This window comes from Sphaeramia orbicularis, chromosome 21, assembly GCF_902148855.1.
Source record: "Sphaeramia orbicularis chromosome 21, fSphaOr1.1, whole genome shotgun sequence".
Classification (NCBI taxonomy): domain Eukaryota; kingdom Metazoa; phylum Chordata; class Actinopteri; order Kurtiformes; family Apogonidae; genus Sphaeramia; species Sphaeramia orbicularis.
Genome location: NC_043977.1, coordinates 2,326,959 through 2,343,963, shown reverse-complemented (window position 1 = coordinate 2,343,963; position 17,005 = coordinate 2,326,959). Strand labels below are relative to the sequence as shown.

Sequence of the window (17,005 nt, the reverse complement as noted above, 5' to 3'; positions counted from 1 at the left end):
TTTACAGGTAACTAGAGGGAAGAGGCGGAGTTATCTGTGAGGGGGAGTGTCTGTTTACAGGTAACTAGAGGGAAGAGGCGGAGTTATCTGTGAGGAGGGAGTGTCTGTTTACAGGTAACTAGAGGGAAGAGGCGGAGTTATCTGTGAGGAGGGAGTGTCTGTTTACAGGTAACTAGAGGGAAGAGGCGGAGTTATCTGTGAGGGGGGAGTGTCTGTTTACAGGCAGCTGGAGGGAAGAGGCGGAGTTATCTGTGAGGGGGGGCGTGTCCATTTACAGGTAACTAGAGGGAAGAGGCGGAGTTATCTGTGAGGGGGGAGTGTCCGTTTACAGGTAACTAGAGGGAAGAGGCGGAGTTATCTGTGAGGGGGGAGTGTCTGTTTACAGGTAACTAGAGGGAAGAGGTGGAGTTATCTGTGAGGGAGGAGTGTCTGTTTACAGGTAACTAGAGGGAAGAGGTGGAGTTATCTGTGAGGGAGGAGTGTCTGTTTACACTGGTTCCACATGGCTGGTAGATCCACTAGAAAGATTCAGACCATCTACTCTAGAAATAATCTGAATTAGAAAAGGGAAGTGGACTGTGTGCGTGTGTCCATTTGTCATGCTTTTGTGTTTTTGGTCAATGAACAGACGAGTGAAAACATTAAGTTGATAGAACCAATATTTTTCTCTTTGTTGTAGTCCAATAAAAACATTCAATTATCTTTTTGTTTTGTCTTTTTTCCTAGAAGTGTGGTTGGCTATGTGTACAGGCTCATTAATATCATTATTGCTATCCATTTTTTACATACTTAATTTACTTATACTACCTTTTTTTCTCCTTCTTCCTTTCAGTGAGCATTATTGATACCCTTTTTATTTCTTCTTAAAAAAAACAAAACAGTGTATTTTGTATGATTGATGTCCTGTATAATATCTTATAAGACTGCTCTGAATAAACATTTGAATAAAAAAAAAACCCAAACATTAAATTATGAAAATATTGACATTTACAAACTATCTTTTCACAAAAACATGTGAATAACCTGAAAAAAACTGAAATTTTGTAAGAAAAATATGTGCAATTTTAACAATATTATGCCTCAACTTATCATTTGTACATGTGCTTTACACACATTTGGTAACAGGTAGAATAATGTTTAAAAGAAAAAACTGAGTTTTTCAAAGTACTTACAAATACCTTCCAAACTAGGTTTTATAAGTTACTTTAGGTTCAATCACCCCTCAGTGACAAAAGGTAAATAGTAAATTGCTAAATCCCCATTCCTTACCATTGTCCTTCACAGCCCTGAGGTTGTGGATCCATTTGTCCAGTGGGCCAAGGAACTGAGCCAGGTATGTGTGACAGGTGATCCAGTCCAGGTATGTGTGACAGGTGATCCAGTCCAGGTATGTGTGACAGGTGATCCAGTCCAGGTATGTGTGACAGGTGGTCCAGGTATGTGTGACAGGTGATCCAGTCCAGGTATGTGTGACAGGTGATCCAGTCCAGGTATGTGTGACAGGTGATCCAGTCCAGGTATGTGTGACAGGTGATCCAGTCCAGGTATGTGTGACAGGTGGTCCAGGTATGTGTGACAGGTGATCCAGTCCAGGTATGTGTGACAGGTGATCCAGTCCAGGTATGTGTGACAGGTGATCCAGTCCAGGTATGTGTGACAGGTGATCCAGTCCAGGTATGTGTGACAGGTGATCCAGTCCACGTATGTGTGACAGGTGATCCAGTCCAGGTATGTGTGACAGGTGATCCAGTCCAGGTATGTGTGACAGGTGATCCAGTCCAGTGGGAGGATGTCATCACCGAGTCCGAGCCTGAGCACAGGATCGACCACAACGGACCCACCGCTGACCTTCTGTTTATCCCTGCCCACCATAGAAGACACAGACAGATAAGGACAAAAAACAGTATTTATAAAGCACCTTTCAAAGTCACAGTTCCAAAAGAGAAAGTTCAAAGCACAAAGAGTCATCAAATACAATTCATTGTTGAATATTTTAATAGAGCAGACCAATCTAATGCACACACTCTTGGCTCAAATGTGCTCACAGCTCTTCTTTGTGTCTGTGTTCATATTAAATCAGTCTCAGTGAATCCAAAGGAACTTTGTGTTGGTAAATGACAGTTGTTCAAATGGACAGGATTTCAGTTCTGTTCAACATGCTGATGCTCATATGAACTATGTTTTCAGCTCCAAAATGAACCATTTCAGCACAATTAATGCTATATTTTCATGTCACAAATGGACAAGTTCTATTTGAACTGAACTGAGCTGAAAAACAAATCTTCTCTTTTGGATTCCCCAGTTTTTCTTCCCAGATTCTCTCCTCCATATCACATGTTTTATTTGTACAGGTTCAATCTGGAGTATGGTGCTGATCCATCCTGCTTCTGTTCCACCAACACATACATGAAGAATGGCACACAGCACTGTTTACATCAACACTTTTACAATAAGAAGCATTTTTAGACACAAAGAACAATTCTAGATTGTTCTTTCCTCTTTAGTCTGATGCTAAACTATCCAATAAATAATAGTGCTCCTAGTTTTTGCACAGGGATCATTAGTGTAAACGCTGACATGGCTGCAGAGCATCAGTATGATGGGATCCACAACAACCATGTCACATCCGTCCACTGACACATTTAGTGTTTTTGTGTCAGCTGGGATTGTTTTAGATCCACAATACCAACATTTATGAAGAAGAGCACAATTAGCAATAGGAAGTCTAGAAGTTTATTCCTAATAAAGTACTGGGACTGACCAGAGCATCATGGGTAATGTCACGTCTGTCCACTGTCACGTCCGTCCACCAGCAAAAGTTTTCACATACACGTGCTATTCCAAATCCAATATTTATGAAAATAGAGCTTCCACTGTCAGAGAATATCAGTAGTCTGTGCACAAATGGATTAGCATTATTTACACACACTTCTATGACTTTAGGACAACTGTTTTTTTTTTTGACAAAAATGGACACTCATTTGACCCCCTAAGGAAATTTTAGCCAATATGCAATGTATCTGGTGTGTGCATTAGATTGGTCAGACTCATGAGGCTGTGACGTGTGTCCTGCAGTGAAACCACCATCAGACACTGACAGCCTGGATTTGTTGACAGGTAGCAGACATGTGTAAACCTGAACCCTTGAATAATGAGTCCAGACTCTGGTCCATTTCCAACTGTGCTCCACTGAAGAAGCCCACTGTTGTCCCCTGAACTCTAACTGTCCACTCTCCATATAGAGTAAAGAGTTTTTTTTCTTCATGTACAGACGTTCCTACCACCATGAACCACTGGGTTTGATTCAGAAACGACAATATATTTAGCATTGAACTCCACATCCCATTCAAACCACTCCAACAGCAGACACAGGCCAGTTTTAAAACATGAACCTGGAACCAGACCAACATTTAAAGTCTGAACTGAATTCAAAACAACTGTCACTTTACAGTCTATCAAGTTACATTTAGATTGAGACTGACTTGTTTGTTTTGAAATTATTACAAAATTCAGCCCAGATTTTGCTTCAGAAGTTCATTCATAAGTCTGTATCTTCATAAGTATGTGATCTATTTGGTTCAAGTCCAGTGAGTTTCGAGCAGACTGTATTTGGACACTGACACTAAGAACAAACACACAACTATTGCGGTTCTTCAGCAGCACCTACAGTCTGGGCTGGAACTGAACTGGACAAACACTGTGAGTGATAATGCACCTGTCAGTCCCACAGACTTCCAGCAGCACATGTCCACTGGAACAGAGCAGATGAGGACAGGAAGTGGACCAGTCCCAGCCTGTGTCTGTCTGTCCATCCGTCCGTCTGCTGTCATCCTCTGTGTTCTTCCCATCAGTCCTGTCCTGTTGAACCATCCCAGTCCAAAGGTCAGCTCCATTTTTAGGCACGAAAAATACACAAGAGAAACAGAGAAATATTCTGAAATTCTAATCACCATTTGAACATCCAACTAAGACAATTACAGTAGCCCTGCTAATTGTACAGTCCTTTGGCGTGTTTCTTCTGTTGACAGTATTAACATAAATGCAAGAATCACCCATGTCTGTCACTGAACACAGGCTAACATCAGTAACTCACTAGCTTGTGCTAAGCGTTAGCCATGTTGTGCCAAATTCTACTTCCTGCCGAAAACTGCCCCCCCCTTCCTAAATCAGCCATGAAGAGAACAATGTGCACTGAATTCACCCTGACAACTTTTTCTCCTTTCTGACTGTGGGGTCTGAAATGAACTGTGAATTATTCAACCTCTGAACACCATCATACCTGTGGAGCAAGTAAGTTATTAATAATATTGTAAGATATTGCAGTTCTGTTTTTTTTTTTTATCTGTTTAATATTAAAGAATGTGCAAACTGTAAGGTATGTAAAACTTTCTAAAGTTAAATCTTAGATACACAACACACAAAATATATAATAATATAAACAGATACTACTGAAAACTACATCACCCACAGCTGGGGATGCAGTTTTCAGCAGGAGCAGAATTCATCATCAGATATTGCTAAAAACTGCATCCCCCCATCGGAATTAGCTTCTGAAGCTAAAGGAGTGAGATGACTTTAGCAGCTCACATTTGGAACTATTCTGGTGTGACAGGGTGAATTTGGTGACCTTTGTCCTCTTTATGGCTGACTTAGCAAGGGGAGCAGTTTTCAGCAGGGAGCAGAATTCAGCACTACAAGCCACAAGCACATGCAAACAGGTGAGGTTCTGTGAACACTGAACCCACAGGTGAGGTTCTGTGAACACTGAACCCACAGGTGAGGTTCTGTGAACACTGGACCCACAGGTGAGGTACTATGAACACTGGACCCACAGGTGAGGTTCTGTGAACACTGGACCCACAGGTGAGGTACTATGAACACTGGACCCACAGGTGAGGTTCTGTGAACACTGAGCCCACAGGTGAGGTTCTGTGAACACTGAACCCACAGGTGAGGTACTATGAACACTGGACCCACAGGTGAGGTTCTGTGAACACTGGACCCACAGGTGAGGTACTATGAACACTGGACCCACAGGTGAGGTTCTGTGAACACTGGACCCACAGGTGAGGTACTATGAACACTGGACCCACAGGTGAGGTTCTGTGAACACTGAGCCCACAGGTGAGGTTCTGTGAACACTGAACCCACAGGTGAGGTACTATGAACACTGGACCCACAGGTGAGGTTCTGTGAACACTGGACCCACAGGTGAGGTACTATGAACACTGGACCCACAGGTGAGGTTCTGTGAACACTGGACCCACAGGTGAGGTACTATGAACACTGGACCCACAGGTGAGGTTCTGTGAACACTGGACCCACAGGTGAGGTTCTGTGAACACAGTGGACAGTTGTGGTGACCTCAGTCACAGACCATGGACAGGTCTGATGGATCAGTATAGTAAGAGAACAAGTCTGACACTCACCTGCTGTCCTCAACTGGATCCCCGGTCCAAATCTGAAACACGGCAGGGATGTGACTCCAGGTACCGGAAGGTGATTTTGGAAAAGGGCTCCACCCCCACCGACAGAAACGGAACCTGTTCAGTTATCTGTGCTAATCCTGATTATTGCACTGCACTATGGTGAAAAATAGAACAAACAACTTCTATGGTTTAGTAATGACACAGAGTTTATAGAAAGAAAAAGCTGGAAATATTCCCAAATCAACAAATCAAGTCCAGGAAAGTTGTATTAAAATGAATAAAATCAGTATTATATATTGATATTCTATATTATTATTCTATTGTATATATGAATATTGTAATGCTGAATGGAAAAATCCAGGGGATTCTGATGTACATGCAGGTTGCAGCTGGGGTGAACCTGTCTGTCTGTCTGTAGTGCAGAGCAGGTCAGTGGTCAGTTGGGTTACTGCATGAACCTCTCAAACAGCTGAGCCACAGAGGCCACTAAACCCTAAGATGGGGGCTAGGGGTCTTCAGCAGCACCTCCAGTCTGGGACTGAAGTGGACAAACACACAGTGGTCCAGTCTCCACCTGGCTGATACTGTCACTGAGCTCAGATGAGGACAGGAAGTGGACCAGTCCAGCCGTCTGTCTGTCTGTCTGTCTGTCTGTCGCCATCCTCTGCTCCATTTTTAGTGAGTAAAAATCCACAAGACAAAGCTGTAAATGTTCCCAAATCAACTAATTAAGTGGAAGAAAGTTGTATTAAAATGAATCCAATCAATAATCTAGGTGATATACTATATTATTATTGTGTATGTGAATTTTTTCATTCCCCTTTGAATGAAAAACTGGGGGGGGGGGGGGGGGGGGGGGGGGCATACATTTACAGGTTGAAGCCCAGGTGAACCTGTCTGTCACTACCTGTCTAGTCCTATGTAGTCCTATGCCCATATGTAGTGCCAGACCATGTCTGTCCACACACTGGTCTGCCCTAATGGGACCACAGTTTCAGCTGAGTGGTATTTGGAGCCAGTGGGCCAGACTGAATTGAATGCAGGTGAATGGGAGGGAGCTGGACTGCCAGTTCAATTTGGATCCAATCAGCCGATTGGCTGAGCTGGAATGACCCGACTCACAATTGGACCGCTCAGCCGACTGGTGCCCCAGTCATCACCGACTGGGACGGACCGAATACCTGCAATTTTAGCCGTGCTCTAACCTGCTTTAGACAGCCTCACTCCAAGGCCAGGGTCCAACCCAGACCACAGAGCCTTTGTGTCAGTGTGAGCTGAACCCCCACTCAGTCCTAAACAAACACACACATTTACATCTGCTTTTCCACAGGCTTTAATCAGTGTCAGTGCCATGGGTTTTCCACAGTTCAAAGATATGCCAGTTTTCCTTCATCAAAATCACAGTATTTTAATTAAAAAACATTAGGATTCCTGAAACAGAATAATTGTTACATTGATAATAATAATGGATTAGATTTCTGTCATGCTTTTCTAGGCCCCAAAAGCACTTTACATTATTGACCCATTATTCATTCACTCTTACATTCTCCCTCTGGTGGTTTTAAACTACATCAGTGTCCACAGCTGCCCTGGGACCCTAACCCTAACCCTGGGTCTCTAACCCTGGGACCCTAACCCTGGGACCCTAACCCTGACCCTGGGACCCTAACCCTGGGACCACAACCTTGGGTCAGACTGACAGAAGCGTGGCTGCCGGTCCACGGCTACAGCCCCTCCCACCACTCAACATTCATACACATTTGTACACCAGTGTGAGTGACACTGGAGGATGAAGTGTCTTGCCCAAGGACACAACAGACTGACTAGGACAGAGCGGGACTCGAACCGCCAACCCTTGAGTTTCCCTGCAGAGCTGTGGCCGCCCACACATTAGATGAACTACTGGGACTTCCTCTTCTCTGTCCTCTTTCTGAAACAGCTCCGGGTGCAGAACCAGCAGCATTTTAGCGTCAGAACCAGAACAGTGATCAGAACCAGGGCTAAAAAGCCCAGGACGTCCAGGCTGTGGTACTGGATCCAGTTCAGGTCATGAGCAGCCACCCTCAGATGTGCAGCTCCTTTGTGTTTCATGACGAACTCGGTCCAGAAAACAGCCAAGTCCAAAGGCTGAAGAGGACGGTCCAGGTGGATCTGAGACAACTGCACCATCTTCTGTTTGTAACTACACAGGAAACCCCAGGACAAATCATATAGATCTGGACACAACTAGTCACCTTCAACACAATGGACGATAAACCAAACTTTTACAAACACAGTATAAGTATGAGATTATTCCAGTGATCTCCAGACTTTCTGCTCATGTCTGGCTCATAAATCTTTCACCCATTATCATGTACAGAATTTCAGATTAATCGGGTATATAAGGTAAAATAAGAATTATCTAATTAGGTCATAAATAATTAATCAAACTGCTGGTTTCACTTCAGTTCTTTCCCTACATTTTGCCGCTAATACCTTTTACTTCAGTGGAGTTTTTCATGCAGGACGTTTACTTGTAATGAGTATTTTTGTACTTTTACTGAAGTAAAGGCGCTCCACTGATTGTCATTAATTTGATTTTTTATGACCATCTTATTATCTTTATAGGTTTTATCAGCTGATACGTGTGTTTGCACTTGCTCATGCTGACTTTGCTTTGGCTGATTTGACCCAGAACATTTCAAAGAGTTGAACAAATGTTTGAAGGAGCCCAGCCTTCACAGTGGAACTAACAGGAGGGTAAAGGTGAAGCCAGATAAGCTCCGCTGTTTTTATGACCAATGCAAACAGAGAAACCACACCTGTGATGGAGGGACCTGAGGTGAACCAGGACTGGAACTGACACTAAACTACATTCACACATTTCATATGCTCCTCAGACCCAGAAAAGGAAAAGTTTGGCCTTTTTTTACATTACACAATTGTCTCGATTGGACGCGGCATAATGCAACAGTTTTTTCGGATAGATTTTCCTGCCTCCAACTGGTCCAGAACGCAACAGCTCGGCCTCTCACTGGTTTGAACAGACAACATCATATCACCCCAGTCCTGGCTTCACTTCACTGGCTTCCCGTGCATTTTAGAATTGATTTTAAGATTTTATTGATCACTTTTAAAGCCCGAATGGGCCTGGCCCCTAGCTACATAATGGACATTTTAGTCCACAGGTGTCAAACATGCGGCCCAGGGGCCAAATCTGGCCCGCGGGATGAATTTGTGAAAAACTGCAAAAATTACACTGAAGATATTAACAATCAATGGTGTCAAAATCATTTTAATTCAAGTTCCACATACAGACACATACAGTCCAATTATATTTCCAGTGGGTCAGAACCAGTAAAATGTTATAATAATAACCTATAAATAATGACAACCCCAAATTTTCTTTGTTTATTGGCGTAAAAAAAGTAAAATTACATGAAAATGTTTACATTACCAAACTATACTTTTATAAAAAAATGTGAATAACCTGAACAAATATGAACAAACGGAAATGTCTAAAGAAAAGTAAATGCAATTTTACCAATATTCTGCCTGTTACTAAATGTTTTGTGTGATTGTAATCCACATGTGTAAATGATAAACTGAGGCAGAATATTGGTAAAATTGCACTTGTTTTTCTTAAGACAATTCAAGTTGTTCATGTTATTCAGATTTTTAAGGAAACTTTGTAGATGTAAACCTGATTTTAATAGACTTTTACTTTTTTTACTGATATTATTTTACTGCTCCGGCCCACTGGAGATCAAATCGGGCTGAATGTGGAACTGAACTAAAATGAGTTTGACACCCCTGTTTTAGTCAATTATGAGCCGGTATGCAGCCTTAGATCCTCGGGGGGGCGGAGGGCTCCTGGCTGTTCCAAAGTTGAGGTTTAAATTGAAAGGCGACCGCGCCTTTTCCATCAGGACCCCTCAACGTTGGAACGGCCTGCCTGAGGAGATAAGGTTGCAGAATCAGTGTCATCTTTTAAGTCACTTCTTAAAATGCATTTTTATAGACTTGCCTTCATGTGACGTTGCCTCTTTTTAATGTTTTTAATGTTGAATATTTAATTTGTCCCTGTTTTGGTTTTTCATTTATACTAACATACATGATGTTGTTTTATTCCACTCTTTCATTTCACATTGATCTGACACCATCATGTTCTGTTATTTCTGCCCTCTCCACTATGATACATTCAAAGTTATTCACGTTTTCCTGTTTGCTGTACTCATCTCTTTTATTGTGTTGTTTGCTATGTTTTTATTCTGCTGTTGTGCATTTTTGCTTTGTCTGTCAAAGCACTTTGTAAACTCAGTTTTTAAAGGTGCTATAGAAATAAAGTCATTATTATTACTATTTTACAAATGTGTATTTATTTTACTAATTTTTTAATGGAATGTCCTTTGCATTGGACAGCATTTTTTAAAAAGTAAAACTGTGGAACTTTTGTCCCCTATAGAGGACACAAATGCATTGCTGGGTCTTAGGAGGATTGTACTGTATGTTACGCCAGTTCTGATGGTATTTGGCGTGCTATATGTACGGATTTTCATCCTTTTGCATGTTATTCAACGCCATTTGATCCTGATGTCAATTTACATGAAGATCTCCAGTTCACATATCCATAACCCCTAACCCTAACCCAGTGTTTTTCAACCTTGGGGTCGGGACCCCACATAGGGTTGCCTGGAATTCAAATGGGGTCACCTGAAATTTCTAGTAATTGATAAAAATATTTTTTTTAAAAACGTACTTATAAAAAATATGTGGTGAGTTGAGAGAGAATCACAAAACATAAAAGATATGACAAACTCTGAAGCTGAAACTGCAGCACTGCGGTTCTGTTTATCTGTGGTTCTGTTTATCTGTCAAATGTTCACTGTGGTCAGTTTCAGATGCTGCAGCTATTTCATAATTCATAGTTTGAGTCACTGTTTTTTCAGTATAAATAAAATTCTCCCTTTGTGGAGTAATCTACACCTGGATTTTCTGCCTCCGTCCATAATAATATACATTATATAGACTAAATGTCCTCTAATATTAACGTTTATTTGCAACATAGTACAGCAAACTATTATATGATCAAAAACAAACTAATATGAGCAAAAAAAAAAAAAAGTCTCCACTTTGCTTGTCTGGGGACGCCAGAAATTTGTGATGTTAAAATGGGGTCATGAGCCAGAAAAGGTTGGGAACTACTGCCCTAACCGCTAATTGAGTGGTATATGACGCAGAGTGAACATACACATGGAAAGCTTATAATGAGTACAGATAACATGCCAATTAAAAGTGGTGTGTATGGCATGTCTATTTATGGATTTCATAATATGTTGTAATGTGCCTTGATTTTCCGTCCTTTCCTACTTTTTATCCTACTGATACTTCCATGGCGTCCACTGTCTCACCTTTTGTCGTGGATGATTTTCTTTATCGCAGTCAGCAGTGCTTCAGTCGTAACATCATGAACACTCAGTTTTTCTGCGACACCTCGGGCCACCATGCGATGTGTGTTTTCCTCCTGGTCCCCAAACAGTGGAAACATCACCATGGGAACAGCGTTACAGATGCCCTCATACAGGCCATGACTTCCTCCATGAGTCAAGAAGATTTTAGCTTTGGGGTGAGCTGAGGAAACAGGAAACCACAGCTGAAACGTTTACTTAATACGCAATAAGATTATGCAACAATAACCCAGTGTGGTGCTGCTCATTCTGTGGAATATAATAACAGAACAGAACTGTACAAACTAGTACACAATAGGAAAGTGCAATTACTGTGATATAACGTGCAATAATCTGTTTATATTTCAGTCATTTCTCTTCCTCTTCCATTCTGACTTAATTTAATTTTATTATTTGCACTTTGCTCTGTTCTCTACTACGTACGACAGCGTATCAGGGCCACGCAAGAAAATAAAAACGCATGTCACTACAAGAATAAAGCTGTAATATAATGAGAATAAAGTCATAGTTTAAAAAAAAACTCATTATTTAACAAGAATAAAGTCATATTTCAAGAATAAAGTCATATTATAATGAGAATAAAGTCGTAGTTTTAAAAAACTCAGTATTTAACAAGAATAAAGTCGTAATATTTCAAGAATAATCATATTGTAATGAGAATAAAGTCGTAGTTTTAAAAAACTCATTTGGTGAGAATAAAGTTGTAATATAATGAGAATAAAGTCATAGTTTTAAAAAACTCACTATTTAACAAGAATAAAGTCATAATATTTCAAGAATAAAGTCATATTATAATGAGAATAAAGTCGTAGTTTTAAAAAACTCATTATTTAGTGAGAATAAAGTCATAATATCATGAGAATAAAGTCGTACCCACTCATCAAATAATGTAAAACTTGGAACCTTTTGTGAGGGTCTACTTTCATTTGGGGTTTACGCACAAAGGCCAAATACTGAGCCTATTAGCCCCGCCCACCATCAACACATTGGCATTAGTCGTAGGACTGTGAAGTGAGTTTATACACGTTTGGGTTTGTTTCGTCGTAAAAACCAAATTGATTTGGAGCAAATTTCCTCTTTTGTGGAGGAGAAACTGCTGAAGTGTTGGACTGCAGGACTATCAGTGGAAACAACAGAACTAAAGGGTTTGTTCTGTCTGAAGAAACTGTGAGGATTTGACTGCGAGTTTCGGAGTCCAACAGAAGGGAAAGCTGCTGCTTCGGTTGTTGCGTTTGCTGTAAAACCAGAAACTGTTGAATTTTCAAAATATTATCACTTTAATCTCATAGAAGTACAAGTTCATTCTTGTTAAATAATGAGGTGGGTTTTTTTTGACTACAAGTTTATTCTCATTATATTATGAATCTATTCTTGTAGTTACAAGCGTTTTTATTTTTGTACGTGGCCCTAATACACTGTCGTAATTATGTGTGTGTGCTCTGTTTTCTGTTTTCCCATTTAAATGTGTATGTTCTATTTAACAGATCATTTCACTATCGACCTGTGGATCGTAATTTTGTTCATCAGACCAACGTTTAAGGGCAATAAAGAACCTTGAATGTTGAAAGATGAAGTGTTGTGTGGAGAAGGGGTGGGTTTTAAATAAGTTCTACTTCCACTCCTTTTCAAATGTGCAAATGAAGTCGTGTATATGTATACGTTTTGTTTTTTTGTCTTCCTCCGTGACTTCTTACTACCTGTTTTATTTCTAAGGACTAAGTAAGATTACTTTTTCTTGTTGCATATTCGTAATAAACTAAAAAAAAGTGTAAAATATATAATGTAAGGTCACTGTACAGGGACTGTTTTGCTATTTATGATTGAACTCTTTCACTGTTTTCAGTAACACAAATACCTACATAAAGAAAATGTCATTATGTCTGTAAATGTTTTTGAATTCTATGCTTCATGATACGGCAGAAGTACATTATTGTGATGGAAACACACCCAGGAGGTCGTTCTGAGGTAACCACTTCATGAGCCTGACGTTCTCTGGTACGTCTGGAGGTGGCGCTCCAGTGTATCGCCACAAAACCTGAAACATAAATGACAGCACCACAGTGTGTGAACCTTTATGAACAGTGGTAGATGTTTATAGACAGCAGCGAGCCAAAGCTGAGGACAAAGTCCGACAGTTCCACCTGGAGCGCAGCAGGAAACTCTGTGGCTGATGTGTAAATGTTTGTGGTGCAACAGGACGAACAACACAGGAAGGAAACAGTACGCAGCTGTAGGTAATGTTGGAGAATCAATTAAAACAACTGTTACCCTTTGAGGAATTTGTCGAAAAGCATCAAAGAACTGTTTGGCTCTTTCCTCAGGCATATCGGACACCATAGACCCCAGGGTGAAAACGATAAACCCATCATCTCCAGAGCCGTCCACAAACTCCTCCAAGTCCTGTCGAGTTTAGACAAAACACAATAATGGCCTCCAGGACGTTGTGACATCTGTTTGTTTGTCCAGATCAGGACTAGGGCTGTGTACTGGCAAGAATCTGGCGATACGATACAAATCACAAAAGTATGATTACGATACGATATATCACGATATATCATGATACTGTTAAAAAGGCAAAATTGTGTTTGTTTCTTTTGTTTTTAAAGATTACTTCCTGGAAAAATTAAATTACAGCAGAAATCTGCACAAATACTAAACATTTTTATTTGATCAGAACAGGATCTAATGTTATATCACAAAATGTTCCTGTGTTCAAACTTAAATTCTGTTTTACAGACATTACAGTGCAATCCTTTCATGCATGAATTATGAGACCCTTAATCAAGTTGTTTTTTTTTTTTCCTGAGAGTTTTTATTCCTCTTTAGGCATGAAAAAACATGCCTAAAGAAAATTTTCTTCTGAAACTATTTTTCATGGAGCTGCAAAAATGTCCACTCAGCTGGACACCACGCATTTAATTTTTAAAGCAAATAAACATGTATTTACTGATATATTGTGTGAAAACTATGAAATAAAAACACTTTTAATGCTTATTGTAGGTAATTCATTTCTCAGACAGGGGTAGTTGTTTGTTTACATGCTTTACTAGTTTGTCTGATTAATGAATTATCTACAAAAAATATATGTGGAAGAGAGTATGCATCTTTACCAGACATTTTTAAATGCTACTAATCTAATGTTTTCTCACATGTTAACACTATTACCAGTCATTACTCACGTTGTGGCGATAGTATGCAAAAAAAAACAAAAAACAAAATTTTTTTTTACAAAAACTGTTAATTACAGATTAATAACAATAATAAGCAATTGATTTACACTTAAACATGTTACTCTAGATCAGGTTTATCTAGAACAGCAAAGTTACAGTAATGGTATGAATTGCAGTGTATGGGATGATGCATAAGTGTCCACTGTGTTGGCTGATATGGAACTAAAACAACAAAATCCATGAATATACAAGAGAACAGCTGGAGAATAGCTGTCCACTGTAGTGACCACTATGCATGAAAGGGTTAAGATCCTGTTCAAATGTTCATATTCTATTAGTTCAGAGCTAACATCAGAACAGTATTTTTGTGCAATCCCAACAAAGGAACTAACGATATTTAATAAGAGTGTTAAATAATAATAAATAAAAGAAAAACAAAAAGAAAAACAAAAATGAACCTCCACAATATCTGCATTTGAATAAATATCTAAAAATATTGACACAGTACTTTTTAATATCGATACAGCATTGTGAAATGAAATATCGCAATATACTGCAGAACCGATATTTTCTAACAGCCCAAGTTGTAGCATCTGTTTGTTTATCCAGATTAAGACATCACCCAAACTCCTGCTAAAAAGCTACAGTTCTGATCGAGTCAGTTCTCCTCTACAAGTGCATGTTCTTGTTTTAATCAACAGCAGATCACATAATGCCTGGAAGGAACTCGTTAACAGTGTTTTAATCCATGTGTCTGGTTAAGTGATAAAAAGTCTGTATATTAGAACAACAACAGACTCTGGAAACTGGAGGAGAAATCTGTACTGGTTTATCAAAGCGTGTATCATACCAACTTTATTTATAAAGCACTTGAAGAACTTTACAGCTGGCCAAAGTGCCGTACACGAATCATAAAACAAGGAAATAAATAAGTAAATAAGTAAAAACAGTGAGCAAAGACCATAAAACAACATATAGAGTATTTAGAACGATAACTCCTAATCTATACAATAAACTATGACTAATTAGTAGTGTTTTCCATCAGTTGACACAAAAGAATGAACTGAAGTATACTCCATATATGAGCACAGTACTGTGGAAACAAGAGGAGGAGTTAAAAAAAAAAAAAAAAGAAAAAAAAGAAAAACAAGAAAAGCACTCAGAGAGCACAGACCTCTGCCAAGACAGATCCCCCCCCAGGTCACCACCAAAATTTAATCATTTCTTCCTTGTGCCAGTATCAACATTTCCTGAAAATTTCATGAAAATCTGTCCATAACTTTTTCAGTTATCCTGCTAACAATCAAACACGCAAACAAACACACAAAGCAAAGTCATCACAATACCTCCTAGCGGTAGTAATGAGTTCATGGAACAGTATCTGTGATTGACTCTAGTCCAAATGCTAACATTTGACTGGCTCTGTGGTCATAGACAAACCCATATTTTGTGCCACAGTACTGTGGCAGTAGACTTGTCTTATTTTATTGCATTCAGATGTGTTTTTGTCCCGTGGTGCTCACTGGTCGGACACTCACCGCTGGCAGACGGCCTTTCTGTGCACAGTTGATGCCTCCAATAAAAACCATGTTGGGCATGATGGGCCTGGGCCACTCGAAGGTCCAGTCATACTTCAGAAGCCAGATCGCATCATGACTTAGAAGATCCTTATAAGTCACACCGTCTCCAAAATATCTGCTGGCCAGATGATCAAAGTTGGCATACATTAATTTGCAGGTGTGTTCCTCCTTAAAATAAAGGAACAGGTTCTTGACTCTCTGCACAAAGTTCATTTTAGGTGAAAGCCCAGAGCTGAACACAGGAACATGAGAAGGAGGTGAAGGACACTGGTTGACTTTGATATGCAGCCCACAGGGAAGACCATGCAGGAAATAAACGGCAGGAACGGAAAACAGATGAGCCAGGATGGGACCACATGGGAGGAAGGGGTCTGTGAGCAGAACATCGAAGCCCTCTGCTCTCAGTCGACTCATCAGCGCCTCATTGTGCAGCAGACTCTCACACCCTCTCACCTGCAGATCAGTGAAGTTAAGCAAACGCTGCACGTTGACCAGAAAACCTGTGAGAGCAGGTGGGTTGAATATTCCCTTCCTGAGCTCATTAAAGTTTCCATCCAGTTCTTGTTGGCTGTAGGACACCGTAAACACCTCAGTCCTGTAAGTGTCCGAGCCTTGGATCAACAGGCTGCTTTCAGGCACCAGCACCACCACCTCATGTCCTCTGAGGCTCAGCTCCTTCACCAGGATCTTCATGCTTAACCAGTGGCTCCCGTCCACAGGCATAACCAGGACCTTCCCCCCCTGAACGGGCTCTGCACTCAGGCAGCAGAACCAGGCCAGCAGACCCAGTGAAGTGAGCCGCTCTATGGTCCTCATGACCTCGTCTGTGTGAGCTGAAGGCTGGACTGTTCAACAAATACAGGCAGCTGGAGGGAAGAGGCGGAGTTATGTGTGAGGGGGGAGTGTCCGTCTACACTGTGGTTCCACACGGCTGGTAGATCCACTAGATCACAGGTGTCAAACATGCGGCCCAGGGGCCAAATCTGGCCCACCAAAGGGTTCAATCTGTCCCTGGGATGAATTTGTGGAATGCAAAAATTACACTGAAGATATTAACAATCAAGGATGTTCAAATCATTGTAGGTAATTTCAGTCTAAAGTGGATCAGACCAGTCGAATACTATCAGAATAACCTATAAATAATGAAAACTGTAAATTTGTCTCTTTGTTTCACTGTAAAAAGAAGTAAAATTACACAAAAATCTTTATATTTAGACAATCATTTCACAAAAAAATGTGAAGATCTGAAATGTTTAAACCCTTTCATGCATAGTGGTCACTCCAGTGGACAGTTCTTCTCCAGCTGTTCTCTTGTATATTCATGGGTTTTGTTGTTTTCGTTCCATATCAGCCAACACAATGGCTGCTCATACACCATC

At 40.4% G+C, this 17,005-nt stretch overlaps 2 protein-coding genes across 2 annotated transcripts; both read right to left on the bottom strand.

Annotated features, from left to right (window-relative positions):
- Nucleotides 1-1,269: 1,269 nt before the first annotated feature.
- On the bottom strand, nucleotides 1,270-4,357 carry LOC115412238 (uncharacterized). Its single transcript, XM_030124627.1, has 2 exons — nucleotides 3,716-4,357; nucleotides 1,270-1,861 (listed from the first exon to the last, which is right to left on the bottom strand). The coding sequence occupies exons 1-2, from the start codon at nucleotides 3,868-3,870 to the stop codon at nucleotides 1,279-1,281; spliced, it is 738 nt and encodes a 245-aa protein (XP_029980487.1). The 5' UTR covers nucleotides 3,871-4,357; the 3' UTR covers nucleotides 1,270-1,278.
- A 2,829-nt stretch (nucleotides 4,358-7,186) lies between these two features.
- LOC115412232 (UDP-glucuronosyltransferase-like) lies at nucleotides 7,187-16,506 on the bottom strand. The gene is made up of 5 exons (XM_030124615.1): nucleotides 15,585-16,506; nucleotides 13,145-13,276; nucleotides 12,824-12,911; nucleotides 10,820-11,039; nucleotides 7,187-7,611 (listed from the first exon to the last, which is right to left on the bottom strand). The coding sequence occupies exons 1-5, from the start codon at nucleotides 16,440-16,442 to the stop codon at nucleotides 7,329-7,331; spliced, it is 1,581 nt and encodes a 526-aa protein (XP_029980475.1). The 5' UTR covers nucleotides 16,443-16,506; the 3' UTR covers nucleotides 7,187-7,328.
- Nucleotides 16,507-17,005: the final 499 nt, after the last annotated feature.